Raw genomic sequence first — 16889 nt, 5'->3', positions numbered from 1 at the left:
ATTTTCATTTAATTTGTACAATTAATCATTTTCCACGAGAGGAAACAGAAAATATGCTACTATTTGCAAAAAAAATAAGAAATAAAAATCATGTAATGAAATGTGGTAAATGACCCCATGACAATGGCATGTCAGCCATTGGCAATACTGGGAAATAACTGGCCTTTCTTTCACTAGCACCTACACCTGGCTGGTGGCCATTCTCCTTGCTCATTTGGGCATGGGTAGGAAAGGGCTACGTTTCATTCTCGTATTTTCTCTTGTAGCTGTCAACATTAGTTAGCTATTTAAAAATAATACTTTATCTCCACATGGGTTGGTTTTTTGACAAGGCACTAAAACCCAGCCCTTTGTTCTTTGAAGGTTGACATTAAATCAGCAGCAGGATCCCAACTTGGCAGACACTACCGTACCTCTTGTTGGTGACGTTTGAATGAGAAGCTGGGCCCAGCATTCATAATTCACTTAAACGTGCACTTTGATAAATTCCTATCAAGCAGCCCTCTGGATTTTAAAATAATAGTGCTCTGAAGTGATTTTGCAATAGCACAGAGAGAAACCTAGCAAGGAAATTGCAGTGGTAGCTCTACTGATCAATATTTCCATTACACTAAAGAAAAAACAGTAATCTTTGATTTTTGTGTAGAAAGCGATTCTTTCACCTGAATTTCATTCTGGACAGGGCAGCCCATTTTCACTCCCAGCCACATAAAGGGACACACTGGCAGAAGAGCACCTGGGGGTCCTGGTGGACACCGAGTGGAGCAGGAGGCAGCCGCGTGCCCTTGGGGCGAAGGCGGCCAAAACAGCCTCCTGGGCTGCATCAGGCAGAGCGCTGCCAGCCGGTCGAGGGAGGTGATCCTTCCCCTCTGCTCAGCCCTGGGAGACACAGCGGGAGTGCTGGGTCCAGTCCGGGGCTCCCCAGTACAACCCAGACAGGCACGTACTGGAGAGAACTTCCACGAAGATGATTATGGGCTTGGAGCACCCGACGTACGGAGGGTGAGAGCTGGAGATGTTCAGCCTGGAGAAGAGAAGGATCAAGGGGATCTCATCCATGTGTATAAATACCTGGTGGGAGAGGCGAGTAAAAAAGACAGGGCCAGGCTCTTCTCAGTGATGCCCAGTGACAAGCCAAGGGGCAATCAGTATGAGTTGCAGTATAGCTGAAATAAAGAAAAAACATTTTGGGTTTTTTGTTTGGTTTTTTTTTTGTTTGTTTTGGTTGGGGTTTTGTTGGTTTGTTGGGTTTTTTTGTTTGTGGTTTTTTTGGTTGGTTTTTTTTGGTTGTTGGTTTTTTGGGGTTTTTTTTATGGTGAGGGTGGTCAACACTGGAACAGGTTTCCCAGAGAGGTTGTGGGGTCCCACCTTTGGAGATTCTCAAAACTCAACTGGACACAGCCCCAGGCAACCTGCTCTAGCTGACCCTACTTTGGGCAGAAGGTTTCTTTCCACAAGCCTCGCTTTGCATCAGAAAACTGGCAACACCACAGAAAGAAAGAGGCAAAACAGGAAAACAAGCAAACAAACCCAAAGAGAGCTTTCCTTATTAGCAGTCAGCATTTCTGGAACTGTGGACACGAACACAGTCTTCATTACCACCACCGACTACCCAGACCTCCACAGCCGTACCCCCACGAGGACAGATTCGGGGACTCGTCAGGAAACACTCTAGAGACTTGATGCTCCCCTGTGCCCAGGCTCAGCTTGCATGGCCCTTTTTGGGGGCTCCACAGACAGTTATTTTTGATGTCCCGTTGCCAAAGGATTTTATATCACCGGTACGGGGTAGCTCCTTGGCTGGTATTTCACGAGTAGCTTGTAATCTGGGTGGATCAGGGAACGCCCTGTCTCGCAGCAGCCCACAGCCATACACACAAATTCATTAATCACAGCCATATACAGATATTTAAAGCCCTGGAAGCAGTTATCTGTGGCTCCATAGCAGCCTCACAAAATCTCACTGTTTCTCCTCCAGCTGCCTCTCTTCTGACAGTAACTCACTCCCAAATTCAGGATGCTTCCTCCCTCCAAAAAGAAAATCTTTATTGTCAAGTCGGTGCTGCACAGCTGATAAAGCAGCCCAGATCATAAGAGCTGAGCCAGATAACCTCTGCAGGGACAGAAAGGGGAACGATATTTTTTCTCTCTAGCTTGTGCAGTTCCTATAACTATTCTGAGGCTAAACGAAATGATTTATAAAGTGTGAAATAATATGAAAATATGATCCTCAGCAGTAACTGACATGACAGTCAGAGGATGTTATGTCCTTCTGTTACCCATTAATATGCTTCTTGTGTATTCATGGCCTCTGTGGCCACACCGAGATGTTAATTTGTTGAAAGACCCACCAAAGTTAAACCAAAATAGATATATTAATGCTTGTCATTATAAATTGAAACTTAAAAAATTATAAAAACTTTGGATTTTTTCCTACCTAGATAAATTAATGGGATTATGCACAAGGTAGATCAGAGCAGACTTACGCTCTCAGTTGTTCACTAGAATAAATATCAGCATGAAGCTGGATCTGAAAGTTCAAACTGAGCCCTCACACCCAGCAAACCACAATTCAGGCAGTAAAGCTGTAAAAACTGCACATAAAGGCCCATTTTGGCCCCAGCCTAATGCAACGTAACCTCTTTGCCATTAGGAAACCAAAACTTTTTTCTGAAGCTTGCAATGCAGGCCCTGCCAGCGAGGGTAACCACCGAACAGCCCGCTTTTCCCACCCGTTACAGCAGTGATGTTCCCGAGTGAAAGGAGCAGAGAGCCTGTAAACATGTAATCAAACCAGCCTTTACGGCTGTTCCATTCAGCTCCTAGCTGAATTGCATTCAATTGTTGCCACTGGTTACACCAGTACGAACTGTTTCAAAATGAATTTCAGTTATTAGAAAAGAATTTAAACTTCAAATTATCTTTCTTCCCATTGACTTTCAACATTACATAAACTCAGTGAGAGGTTTTTTGCATTGCCAGCTAGACACAGGGTTTTTTTAAATGAACAATTTACGCGTATTCCAGTATTTGCTGTATTGTATTGGACCTCCACAATAAGAGGATACATCTGAAGCCTGAAAAAAGCTCCTTATTGCCTGCTTGTACATCTAAAATTACCCATTCAGTTCTTGATAGCTGAGAGCACTCAAGCATGGCATGTTTATGACATTCCCCGTAGCTTTATATGCTTTGGTTCTTCTAGAAACAGCACACACATGCTAATAAATACAGAATTGGTTTGTATTAAGTATGGAGCAGTTAACTAGTGCATATTTAAAAACAAGTTTCTTTTCCTTTTTGAAATTCACAGAATCACAGAATGGTTTGGGTCAGAAGGGACCTTAAAGATCATCTCGTTCCACCCCCCTGCCATGGGCAGGGACACCTTCCACCAGACCAGGTTGCTCAAAGCCCCATCCAGCCTGACCTTGAACACTGCCAGGGATGGGGCAGCCACAGCTTCTCTGGGCAACCTGTTCCACTGCCTCACCACCCTCACAGGGGAGAACTTCTTCCTTACATCTAATCTAAATCTACCCTCTTTCAGTTTAAAACTGTGAGCACTTGTCCGACCCCTACAGGCCCTGATAAAAAGGCTTTCTCTGTCTTTCTTACAAGCCCCCTTTATATACTGAAAGGCCACAACAAGGTCTCCCTGGAGCCTTCTCTTCTCCAGGCTGAGCAACCCCAACTCTCTCAGCCTGTCCTCATCGGGGAGGTGCTCCAGCCCCTGATCATCTTCGTGTCCCTCCTCTGGACCCGCTCCAGCAGGTCCATGTCCTTCTTATGTTGGGGACCCTGGAGCTGAACCCAGTACTGCAGGTGGGGTCTCAGGAGAGGGGAGCAGAGGGGCAGAATCCCCTCCCTCGACCTGCTGGTCACGCTGCTTTTGATGCAGCCCAGAACACGACTGGCTTTCTGGGCTGCGAGCGCACATTGCCGGCTCACACTCAGTTCTTCATCCCCTAACACCCCCAAGTCCTTCTCCTCAGGGCTGCTCTCAACCCGCTCATCGCCCAGCCTGTATTTGTGCTTGGGATTGCCTGACCCGTGTGCAGGACCTTGCACTTGGCCTTGCTGAACTTCATGAGGTTCCCCCAGACCCACCGCTCAAGCCTGTCCAGGTCCCTCTGGACGGCATCCCTGCCCTCCAGCGCATCGACCGCACCACACAGCTTGGCGTCGTCCGCAAGGATTTTGTTGGTTAGCCCAATAAAAAAAAGCTCTCAGTAGCCATGGTAACTTAGAATAGAAATATAAATTAAAAATGCACAACCCCCCCCGTTTTTTTTTTTAAATTCTAGACCTGAAAAGCAAACCAGTAGATTTTTACCCAAATTTTACCTCAATTTTAGCACTTTCAGGTAAGAAGTTAATGCACTCAGAGGAAGGCAAATGCTGCTGTACCATCAGTCTGCTCACCGGAACGTGATCCCTAGTTTTGTTAGGTCTCTCGTGTTAAGGGCCACCATTCCCATTACAGCTGCCTGCTGAAAGCCTGGGAGAAGGGAAATCATTAGCAAGGTAGAAAGAAAACATGGAATTATGCTACGAAATCTGATTTTTCAGCCATGTAACTCAGCTGATGGGGCCCAGTGGTTTATTCCACTGCTTGCAGCAGTGCCAAGCCATCCAGACCATACCTCCAGCAAAGCCCTGGCTGGAACTTCGCCGTGATGACCACCTACCTGCACAAACTTCACCAAACTTCACGGAAGTTTAGAAACGACTTGTGAAAGATTGAAAAGGAACTCTGAAGCGAGCCGGTCATAACAGAAAGCTTCAGTATCTTGTCAAGACAAAGACAATTACAAGATCCATTTCAAACCCATTCTTCAAATACCTGCAATTTCTTCCCTGTGAAGAAATCTTGCCGGTTTCCCCCCGTTTGTGTGGCATTGGTTAATGAGGTTACTGCGCCATCTCCTGGAAGAAAATAACTTGCTGGAATTGCTCCTGAAATCTAATTTTCATTTAGCTGTGCTCATGCAGCCAGCTAATACACTAGATTCTGCCATGACAGTGCAACAAGGTGAAGTAACCGGATGGACAAAAAACTGTATTAAACTTTTTTTCCTCAGTAGACGTACTGTGAACTGTTATAATAAACACAGGGAAAAAATGGAGAGGTTGATTTTAGCTATACCCTAGCTGTTTGAGAGGAATCATTTATGCTCTATTTTTGTGGCAAAGATTTACAATTATAGAACCAGCAGTGGAGCAGCACAGACCTGCTCAAACAGATCTGGCCATCTGTTGATCCAGACAGGAATTAAAAAGGGTTTCTGGTTCAAGTCAGAGGGTGTAAAACCAGAGTGCCCAAAAGGCTAACACTATGATGAAATTAAAATACCACCACCAAGTTATTTTACATTTGTTTGATTTCTTTACAAAAACACTGAGAAATTAATAGTAATAAAGCTACTTTCACATAAAAATGCTCATCAGAATTAATTTTAGCTTTTAAAAATAACAGATTACGATATGGTTTTATTTAACACTTGGCATTGGAAAAACACTAAAGAACTCATTTTTTTCAGATGACCGAAATAACTTCCACAAATGCAATACTGACCACTTGCACCCAGGAGGAACTGTAGCTTCAAAAAATTTAAAAAATTGAAAGATTGAAAAAACAGAAAAAACTCACCCATTCTCAGATACATGTGTATACCTAAGCACAGGTATCTAGTGGAGATTTTAGCATGCTAAATTACGAGAGCCACTCGAAAGAACAGAGCACATTAACCAAGAATTACTAGCAAGCAGGTATTTTAATCCTGCAGCTATATATGATGTTAATACTCCTAGGTACTTTGTTATGTTCATGGTGCATTCTGAAAAATTTGTTATGTGGCATAAAGAATGTACTTTATCATCTGGGGTGACTACTGAAGTTATCATGAAGAAACAATAGTTGTTTCCAAAAGTATTAACATTATTTGTGTATTATTCCATTGAGTGGGATTGTATGCAGTACACTCGTTACCACATCCAACTCTACAGTTTTCAGAGGACAATGAAAAATACAGCTACAGGATTAAAATACTTGTTATTTAAAACAACTCTTCTTTCATTAAAAGGTTTCAGGGCTTGATATTTAAGGCTCTTTCTGAAAAATGCACAAAGAAGGAAAAATTACAGTTATTTTTATGATCTAATCAATGTAATATAGTAGTCTTGGGCCATCATGTCTCCCTCTGGAAAAACTGTAGTGTCTGCAATCACTAAAATTTTACTCATAAACCCCTGTCAAATGGGTAAGTTGGGGCTACATGAATACCTTGTACACAGTGCAGCATCTTGCTTTTGAGCACAAAAATAACCTTCAGCACTGTGCTGTATTTACTGACATAGGATAGTGTATTTACTGGTACAGCCAGGCAGAAACATTTGGATTTTTCTTCAGCAAAGGCCATTGATGAGCAATGAAGACAGACTTCACTGTGAATAGACTCTTCTTGTGAATAGACCAGCTGTAAGAACAGATTAATCAAAGATGCTTCTGATGCTGTTCTCAGATACTGTACTTTTAATAAATCTATTTCCACTACTTCGTCAAAGAAATAGCTGGTCTGCAAAATGGAGTGCATTAACTATGACATCTTTGTAGTCAAACATACTATTCTGCATGCAGACCTCAGACATTTCCTAGGGCTTCTCTGTTTCCGTAACATTAGCTTTGTCAGAAACGAATTCTGCTTTTATTGCTATAGGCTGAACTCTGGCTAAAACTACAGAAAAGTATGCAAGATATAATCAAGGCAAGCAGGACTGGGTTTTGTAGTGACATAAAGCAAACAAACATTTACAATAAAAGATGTCATCTGTTTACAATCTTACAGTGCATGCGTTGGAACTTTTCTCTTGCAAACAAACAGTACAACAGCACAGAAACAATGTGGTGACATTTAAGGCTAACTTTGCAAATAAATACTTAAATCTTGTATTACATTCTTTGCCTTTTCAAAGCACTAGCCAGAGAGATTGCTCCTTGATGTGTTCAAGTATTAGTTGTAGTCTACAGCAGCGGCAGGTCACTTTGAGGAGAAAAGTAGCTTCCTTCAAAGCTGATATAAACAGGTTGCTAAATATGGTCTGCAAATAAATGTATTTTTTTAAAAAGCATAAGCATTCTTGGTTTCAAATAACATTCATCCACTAGACCATGTTAAAATTCAAATAAAGGAGATGACCATAAGAGTAAAGTGTTCTCCCACTTGCTCTTTACCACTTCCGAAGGCAGGAGGTAAGAAGAACATCTAACTCAATGTTTTAGCTGATCCTGGGAACTGTGCATTGTGGTTGCTTGCTCTACTTCATTAGTTAGCATAGCAGCATTTTAAAGCTTCCTTTTTTGGAAATAAGTTTCATTTATTGGAATGATTAGAAGTATTATTAACTCTTCGTTTCAGCTATTAAATGCTGCCAGAGGAATTATTTAAAATTGTATTATTTGAGGTGAATTCTCCAAAACGAGAACAGTGAAGCAAGCCAATTTTTAGGATGAACCTTCCCCTTGAAATACAATTGTGCACTTACTAAAAGTACAATTAAAAACACATGTCAAAAGAGTATTGCATCCTTACAGCAAACTGGATACACCTGCAAATGAGCATAACTCCACTATCTCAAGTAAAACACAGCTCCCTTCCATCTACTTACTTACCTGTTGCAATGCGAATTGAATGATGAAGTAGACATGACCAGATTTTTTTCTGCACCATATTGTCCCCACCTTACAACAGTGTATTTTGCTCAGCATCCATACTACACACAACCATGGACCCTCACTGCACCCCAGGACAGCAAATACAAACCACTTTGACCAAAGAAAATTCATTATATTTTGCAGTGCTGCTCTTGACCTCCTTCTATAGAAGTGCCTAAACGTGCCAATGGACCTTCTTCGTTCCCATCCTTCTGTAATTTAAAAGATATATGGGAAAAACCAAACCCAGTCAGTTGCCCAACTGTTTCTGCGCTCTTCCCAAACCATTCTTCAAACTCATCCTCCTTTAATCAAAGAGAACTTTGATAATGTGTAGAATATTTTGTTGATAGCTAAGCTATGAGGAGTCTTGGAGCAATAAATACCTAATGACACCAGTACTAAGAAAAACCAGACCAACAAATATTAACCGTTTGCTAAACAGCAGTATAACGTAGATTCACATTTGTATGTGATAGCCAGCCCTTGCCCTCCTTTTAGCTTTCAGCCATGTTCAGCCACCCAAAAGACCTGAAATAAATCATTCAAGAACAACCAGAAATTTTTACAATTTCAGAAAATTCTTCGTCCTTACATAGCTCTTGATGATATCCAACTGTTTCGACTGAATACATCTATTCAAACCACTAAGAAAACATTATTTTCTCTGCAGATAAATAACCTCTCTTCATTTTCCTTTTAAGACTCCACATAGAACAACTGAATGCACAAGACTGAAAGACACTCAGCCAAACTTCTACTTTAGACTTTTTTTCTTCGTGGAAAGATTTAAAAGGAAAAAAAAGAAAAAGAAAAAAGGATAGTCGTGCAGAAATCAAATACCAACACCACTACAAAATTACAGAATTGTGGTTTTTTCCGCTTAAAAAGTTGAGAGTGAAGAAGAACTGAAAAAAAATTGTCAACTTCTTAGAAAATGACCTGCAACTAAGGTTGCTGTGTCTACATACATACTCTCCAAAAATCAAAACAGAATAGCGTATAAACTTCCACGTCAAACAGCTTTTTAATCCTTCATATCAGCTACCTGGAGATACAAATGTTCTACCATTTTATTAGAGCTGAATTCAACCCACTTTATATGCCAAGATTGGTACCATGTGAGAAAGCAGCACAGAGTTTAATGTTTCACTTTCGCTGCCCCCTGCCCAGGTACTAAAATCAACCATCTCGTCCATCTGCAGCTTCAGTTCCACACTTCTAGTCTTGATGATGAGGTGGTTTTTGTAAGCAAGTCATGATTCAACCCAGAGATACGGGTTTTCAACCTGCAGTGTTAGGAAAAACAAGAACTCAGTACAACTCAGTCACTTGAAATTTAGTATCTTCCTCCTAATAAAGACTCATTTGATCACCTTTGCATTTGGAAAAAAATACAGTAATGTTGTTCGACTCTGAAAAGTAATCAGGATGATGGGAAATCCAGGGTGGTTTTTTTAAATGCTGGACAGTTTTTACCCTTCTGTCGAACATGGCTGACATTTCAAAGTTTGCCATCTGTGTGAAGATCAGTAGCTGTGGAGGGAAACGAATCAAAGTAGCTCCTCCCACACGTTCCATCAGTAGGCAGAACTTAGCTGCTACAACGCAAAACACCTTCTTACTGGCAAGCTGGTCTAGACCTGCAGATCATTTGATATGGTGCAAGCATTAAGAAATTGAGGGGCAAGAGAAAAATTTACATTGAGCCATTAGCTGTGCTGCACATGGAACAAATTGTTTTATTTTTTCTTTAGGTATGTTTTTAAATAAGGAAATGTGCATTAATTTTTTTAAATACTCTAAATTCCAGTGAATTTTAGACATACTGGATTTTCACTGCAGAGTGGAGTGGCTAAACTATGAACTTGCTCAAAAAAGGCATTCAGCTGCATTTAAGCATAGTGTCCCTCTGAGAAATCCCTCCATAAAATGGATATTACATGCAAGTCATGAAAGAATTGTCTTCATGCACAATGTAAATGTCACAGATACGGGAGATAAACCTGAGCCTTCTAGCAAATGATCTTATTAAGGACTGGAGAAAGAAAAAAAAGGTCCCCTAAAGGACTTGAGATTACAACATCAAGAATCCCCAGGAAGGGTGGCATCCAAAATAACAGCAATCAGATGATTAAGAGTCCAATATTTGTTCAGTTGAAGAGAAGAAAGGCTGGAGTTTGAAAGGAAACTACAGTCATATGTGAACTGTTTTGGGTTTTTTTAATCTATTAATAAAAAAATTGGAAACAGTGAATTGCAAACTTTTTCTGCTATAGGAATATCCTTACTGCACTGAGCCAAGTGACACAGCTTACTTCCTAAAGTCTGCCAGCAGCCATATTGAACTGCCTCATAATTGTCAGGTGGGAGAAATCCATGTGTGAAGGGAAAGAATTTCTTCAGAATAAAACAAAAAAAATAATGAAAATGTAATAAAAAAACCCACTTTTAACTCCTTCAGAATAAAAATCTTTTAGGAATTACTATGTACTTTTGTCAAAATACCTCTGGTTGGATTTTTTTTTTTTTTAAAAAGGAAGCAGCAGGGAATAGCTATTACCCCTTAAGTTCTGGGATCACAGAAGTTCACAGCTTGCCAATTACTTTTTTTTCCTTCTGTATTTCCCATTATTCAAAAATATGACCAACGGCAGAACACAAAAGAAAGGAGAATTACTTAACATGAAAATATTCTCTAAGATTTCATTTTCTCTTTCAGTGCTACATTTCAGGTAACATCTGTCTTCCAGCCAGTGTCTGCGTGGTTCTCAGAAATGCGCTCATTTCTTCTCTGGTTCAAGGTTATCTTCTAAACCACAATATATAGACTAAAATCAACAGAAACCCTTTTGTTTGTTTTGGGGGATGGATGACCTTTCTGAAGGCAGTTTTCTCCTCATCAAAGATTATGTGGAAACATTAAAGCCTCATGGGGTGGAAACGAATCTAAAAGAAGTCTAACTCCCTACCAAGACAAAATTGCCTGATCCTCACAAAAGCACCTCTTGCAGAAAATTTCCCCACTTCACCAACACTGGTCATGGAAGATTAACTTACTTCATTATTCTCAGGAACTCTGATTTCCTTCTCCTCCCCCAAACTCAGATACAATGAAAAATTATAAATGGATACCAATGAAAAAGGTCAATTTTAGTGTAAGAGCTATAAGTCTATACTGAAGAGCTCTTCCAAAGCGGGGGGCAATGCTCGCTGTCACAACGCCTGCCTGTTCGTGTTCAGTAGTGCAGCAAGCAAACCTTCCCATCTCACAGCAAGGAGGAAACACGGACAAAAAAAAGTAATAAGCTGACTAGTACTTTTCATTTCTCTGAAATTAATTTTAAGAACAGTAGCAACAAAAAAAGTACTTTTTATCTGAAGTTTAGAGCAACAGGGAAATAAAATCCAGAGGTTGAAGGCTTAACCATTTTGTATTTGGCAGAAAAAAGTGTCATTTCAGTCAAAATGATCAGGATTAACACAACAAAACCAAAAAACCCCACACACTTCCAAGGCCACATGTTACTTTGCTTTTAAAGTCATCTCAAGGGGAGGCAAGGAAGGGGAAGTACCAGTAAATATGAGAACAGTTGCTAAATCACTACTAACTAGTCCAGTAGAGCAGGGTGAACTTGTTCCTAGCATCACTACTGAGTATATCTGTTAAGCCAAATACAATAGTAGCAGATATGAACTTTTAATTCATTTTTCTGATTTGAATTGATGAAATGTTAAAATAATCCTTCATTTGAGAGAAGCAATGCTGCTTACGTGCACATGTACTGCTTTGTTCACCTCATAAAAATACAATCTGGAAGTAGTTCAGGTCTTTTTATTTTGTCAACTGCTATATTAGATGTAACATTTTGAAGGAATATTATATTAAAAAATAAATTTACATAACTGAAGTGCAGCATTCTTAAGGTACTTGTACTTTTCAAATTATAATTTTAGAAAAGACCTCCCTTGCAAGGATGGCAAGATTTTTTCAAGGAAAATCAGAGCATTAAGTATTTTTGAGATACAAAAATATTTAAAGGCAAGACTCTACAATGCAAGGAGTGGCCAACCATTTCTATATTATGTGCAAGCTTATTAATTGGTCTCAATTGCCTGTGTGCAAAATGATGAAAAACACTAGAGGAAGTTCTAATTATACCAAAAATCTTTAAGAGCAGCCTTTCACAATTCTGGTTTTGTTTTAGTGAATTGAGCATTTAAAATTTAACATTTAAAGAACAGCTACAGGTATTCCTGACATTATCCCTGACAGATTTCCCTGAACCTAAACAAGCATAAATACACCAGGTTTACCCAAATACTTGGATATACAGTGGGGAAAACAAGGAAAAAAACCCCTAACTTCCAATCAAGCAATCCAGTGAGCCAGTGGAATTTGAACATCTAACCTGGTTAGATTTTATAAAACTAATAAATAATTTCAGTAATTATGGTGCAGTTACAACCTTTGAGTCTGTCTTCCTGCATCACTGAAATAACCAGCTGCTACTTGGAGAGAACCATACTCTTAGAATTTCTGTAACTTACAGGGAAGACTTAATTCTTACGTTCCCACCTGCTTCATCAGTGGTCAAAGTGAAAATTACTCTCTTGCAAGAAAGCATTCACTACGTAATAATATAGCTCAACCTTCTCTTCTGTCCTTAAGCTTGCTCCACTGTAATATACTGTAAAACAAAGTGAAGATTATTTGCATCCATCATGTTAGGCTTTATGGTAGTACATAAACACACACAAATCTCCCAACTACGAATACAAGTATTCTGTTTACTTACCATTGTCACCTACTCCATTTACATATTTTGGCCTCACATTTCATGTTTATCATACCATTCTCACACCTACCTTTACGTCTATAAAACATTTTAACACACTCTGAAAACTTAACGCAAAAGTTCTAAGATTAGTTTGACAATTAATTAGCACAACGGATTCTTAATTAGGAGGCCTGTATATTGCTGTAATTGAAGTAGATGAGTTATACAGCAACATAAAATGCACCTAATTCACGGTGCTTTTTCTACCATATGGTTTCTCTCTCGAGTTATCCCATTCTTTTTCATGACATTTAGATATGTTGGTACGTTTAATCTCGTTTATTTCTACTTCTAGAAGACAATTGTTACATTAGTATGAAGAGTTTGGAGACAGAAAGCTACAATTTCAAAAATTTCTACAGCATTAAAATTGTTACTACTGAATGAGTTCATAGATTTCTTCATTCAGGTCCTTTTATTAAAGTAAAATGCACCAATATCTCCCCTGCTTTTCCCAAGCTGCAAGCGCATAAGGTGAAGAATTTGCCCCCGAAACACCAGTGCTCACAGGAAACTGTCTCTGAGGTCATAAAAATGTATGTTTGTTTACTCATGTAGCAGCTTATGCCAGGTATCCATGTAACAGGTTCCCAAAATATCAAACTAGCTAAAAAATACTAGTTAACTAGAGAAAAATCAAATTCAGATCTGACTAAAAAAAAAAGACAACTAAGCAATTGCATTAACCAAGTAACGACAAGTCTCAATTTGAGGCAGCGGTTCCCCATCTTTTGCTATTAATTTCCCAAATCCAGTTCATTGCGGGACTGCCAGCTATCACCTTCTGGTCCGCTTCTAGATTACTTCAGCATATTCATGGCAGATTTTTTCTTGTATCTGTTTGCTTTCTATCTTGCCCCAGTCTGATGACCATTCCCTGTTTCCTATCTCACCAGAATACCATATGACACTTGCAGCACTGCAATCTACTGGTGGTTCCATGTGCCAGAAAACATTCTGACAGGCACAAAATGATGGTCTGGCAATACTTGTCTAGGTGACACCATATATTAGTGCCTTAACAAAAAGCTGTTGGATGAAGAATAGGAGGTAGCAGCCACTGAAGAAACTTCCTTTCATACTTTTATAACAAAAACAAAGTTGAATCCAAAGCTTAGGAGCCACTGAGCAGCTATTGTTGTTCTCTGCTCATTTTACCTCCATCTCATCCTATTTCCCTCCGATCTTCGGTTTGTCCACCTTAATTCCAGGGGATCCAGCCTTTGGGAATGAAAAACCATGAAAACTGCAGGAATTGTCAAATTTACTGTAAGAACATCTGCAGGGTCATACCACCGGCATTTAAAAAAGCCAGGTTAAGACAACCAACCTTCATTCATCCTTTTCTGTATGAATGGTCTGTATGTCAAAATACCTGAAAACTGCACTGATACAGTAGAACTTACTTTAACTTGCATTACGAATAAACTGCACATGCTGTTTTACAGACAATATATATTTGTAAACTCGCTCATGCAAAATTAGTGTGCACAACAGGGGTATTTGTTTTCTAATCCCCACACCTTTAAAAAATGACATTTATGTCTGCTTTTTTTGAACTGTGCCCATATCCTCTCTTTAATATAATAAATCTTACACAGAATTCATCTGCCAGCCAAACCAATTTATGAAGCTGAAACAAAAAAGAATAAAAAGTTATACAAAAACATGGTGCACCTGGATGCTTGATTCCCACCTCCCCCCCTTTTTTGTTTACAAGTAGAAAGAGTGAATAAAAGAAAAAAAAAATCATGGTCACAAAATTTTGACATTTTAATCCTAAACATTACAGGGCAAATGGATGTTGGAACCTAAATTTCCATACACCATGCGTCAACTTTTTGATTCCCAAATGTGGCCAAATCCACTAAAACGAGAGTGGTTAACAAACTCTGGATTATGGAAATACATTTCTGGAATAAATGCTAGAAAAGCAACAATGGGAAAAGCCAACTGTCTCCATAAAGGTAAATAAAGTGGAACAATGTGTAGATTAGATACTTTTTCTGTTTCTTACTCATAACCTGTCAATTCAGTGCATCATATGGTTCAACATAATGGTCCCCATTTTGGACAAACATCTAAGTAGTGTCCATTGATTCCAAGTTAGTGGATGATGAATCTTTTTGGATACTTTCAAAGATGGCTGCCAGCTCAGGGTTAGAGCTTATCTGTGACTGAAATTCACTCATTAATGGACTCTTCTCTGCTTCTGGAATGGTTAGAAGCGCTGCTACTGCCCTCATAGCAGAACGTTTCAGTTCATCTTGCTTTTCAAACTCCTGTTTCACCGAGTTTGCCTTTACCTAGGGAAAAAACGAAAGTATGTTTGAAACTTTTGCTTAACCCTCCCTCTACACCCACCTTAAAAAAAAAAAAAAAAGTATCTTACAAAGACTTATTTCCTTCCATACTACCATTTTGCACAGCTTACAAAATGGCCCAAGCTCTTAACAAACCCCTGACCAAACAAACAAACAAACAAAAAAGCTCCAAACATCTACTTCTTAGCAGACTTCTAACCAGCAGTTTACAAATAGACCAAAACTTGAATACTGTGAGGTAAGCAGAAAAAGGTTGTAAGCTACCAAGTCAATTACCAAATCAAAACAATTATAGCAGCCAACCTCTAACTGGTAAGGTCAGTAAATGACATTAAACTGCTACTATCACAGTACTCCCAGCTTCCAGAGAATAGAACTTTTTAAAAAAGTTGACCTCCATTAGAATAACTGCTTAAACTTCTATTGTAATTCTCAAAGATGTTTCAGTGATAAAAACATTATCAATAAAAGCAGACAAATATCTTGATGTGAAATATAACAGACTACAGTAATGGAAAAGCAAGGTAAATGAGGCATTAGATGACCATAGAGCACGCAGGTGGATCAATATGAGAGCATGAATGGAAGGAGACTATGCCAAGACCCAAGAATCTTGTAATATAAGTGATGAAGGGAAAAAAAAAACCAACAAAAAACAAAAAAAATAGGACTATTTTACACTGCCTCCATCCTTCATCACCCAAATGTTTGTCTGAAACAACGTAATCATTAGAAGTCAGAAAAACTCAGTATTCCAGTTCCACTATGAAGTGAGACAAGTTGCCCAAGTGACAGCTAAATTTTTAAGAAACAAAAGAAATGGCATCAAAGAATCAGAGGATTTTTAAAAAGAAGCTAACAAGTCTACCCCTCCATTTGTAATAAATGTAATACATGTATAAAGGCCCACATATTTATATTATTCTGCCTGCTGCAGCTTATCAACTATAACTCAGGAAACGTTGCAGCAGTACAGAAGTATTCTTCATAGGCAAGTTCATTTATATTTCTATAAGACAACACAAAAAACTAAGTTTAAATTTAAATACCTTAGTTGTACACGTAGCACGCAAAGGTTCAACAAGCCTATCCAACCTCTGCAGCACTGCGCTTGGACAAAGGGTAGACAGTCTCACCAACATTAAAAAGGTTAGCATCTAGGTTGAGAAAGAAACAATTCAACAATTAGTTATGCTCAGCACATATATGGAAATGTATTTCCTACAATGCTGTGTAAGCTTTTTAACAGCAACACTTTAATGAAAATGGCAAATATACTGAAGTACTTAAGCATATGAAGCAATATTTTTACCATTTCAGTCTATTCACTATTTAAAATATTTTGATGAAGTCACTGCTTACACAGAGAAAAATGACAGCTAACCTTAATATCATAGTGATCCTTCAGGCCATCTTCAACATGGTTTAAGAATTCAAATATATCTAGTCTATCCAAACAGCTATCCAGAAGAGTATACATGCACTCAAAAGCGGCTTTCCTTATGTCCAACCCATCATCAACTGTATGCTTAAATGGTCCCATTTCCACCTGTCAGCAAATAAAGAACAAAGTTATGAAGTAATATATTTAGAAAAACAAAGAATCTACTTGCATATATTTAGCACTGTTTTCTTAGTTAACATACCTCTCTGATTAATTCCTTTCTGACTTTTGTTTCATTGTAAAGATGAGGAAGCACAGTATCTAAGAGGTCCCTTATTAATGATGGTTTATTGTGTGCAGCTGAGTTAAATGTCACTAGGGCTACTCTCCTGACATTGAGATCTGGGTCCTCCAGCGTTTTCAGAAAATCACCTGCAATCATGTACAGAAATAAATCAACCTATGAGGATCTTTTTCATTTGCTACTTTAAAAATAGCTTTGCTTAGTTTTAACCTTTCAAAAGGATGTATTTAGTGCAGGAGTTATTTTCATCTAACAGAGACAAATACCTGGTATTTTAGCATGATTACACAAATAAATCTATTAATTATAATCATATGAAAAG

At 38.9% G+C, this 16889-nt stretch overlaps 1 protein-coding gene across 4 annotated transcripts in view; it reads right to left on the bottom strand.

Moving 5' to 3' along the window:
- Positions 1-7722: 7722 nt before the first annotated feature.
- The window catches only part of CAND1 (cullin-associated and neddylation-dissociated 1), a 31274-nt gene continuing 22107 nt past the window's right edge, over positions 7723-16889 (bottom strand). Inside the window, exons 11-16 of one of the 4 annotated variants that reach the window (XR_774001.1) lie at positions 16526-16695; positions 16264-16428; positions 15929-16036; positions 12266-14861; positions 8812-9003; positions 7723-7926 (exon numbers count right to left, since the gene is read on the bottom strand). Coding sequence is in view for 2 of the 4 variants with exons in the window: in XM_010561730.1 (XP_010560032.1) it covers positions 14637-14861; positions 15929-16036; positions 16264-16428; positions 16526-16695 (668 nt within the window). In the remaining 2 variants the exon portion in view is untranslated. Of the gene's footprint in view, positions 7927-8586; positions 9004-11971; positions 14862-15928; positions 16037-16263; positions 16429-16525; positions 16696-16889 lie in introns of those variants that run through there. The other 3 variants (XR_774002.1, XM_010561730.1, XM_010561732.1) reach the window with 3 other exon arrangements.

This window comes from Haliaeetus leucocephalus, unplaced genomic scaffold (assembly GCF_000737465.1).
Source record: "Haliaeetus leucocephalus isolate CR32 unplaced genomic scaffold, Haliaeetus_leucocephalus-4.0 Scaffold151, whole genome shotgun sequence".
NCBI classification, from domain to species: domain Eukaryota; kingdom Metazoa; phylum Chordata; class Aves; order Accipitriformes; family Accipitridae; genus Haliaeetus; species Haliaeetus leucocephalus.
Note: the sequence above shows the minus strand (reverse complement) of the source record. Positions and strands in the feature narration are given on the sequence as shown.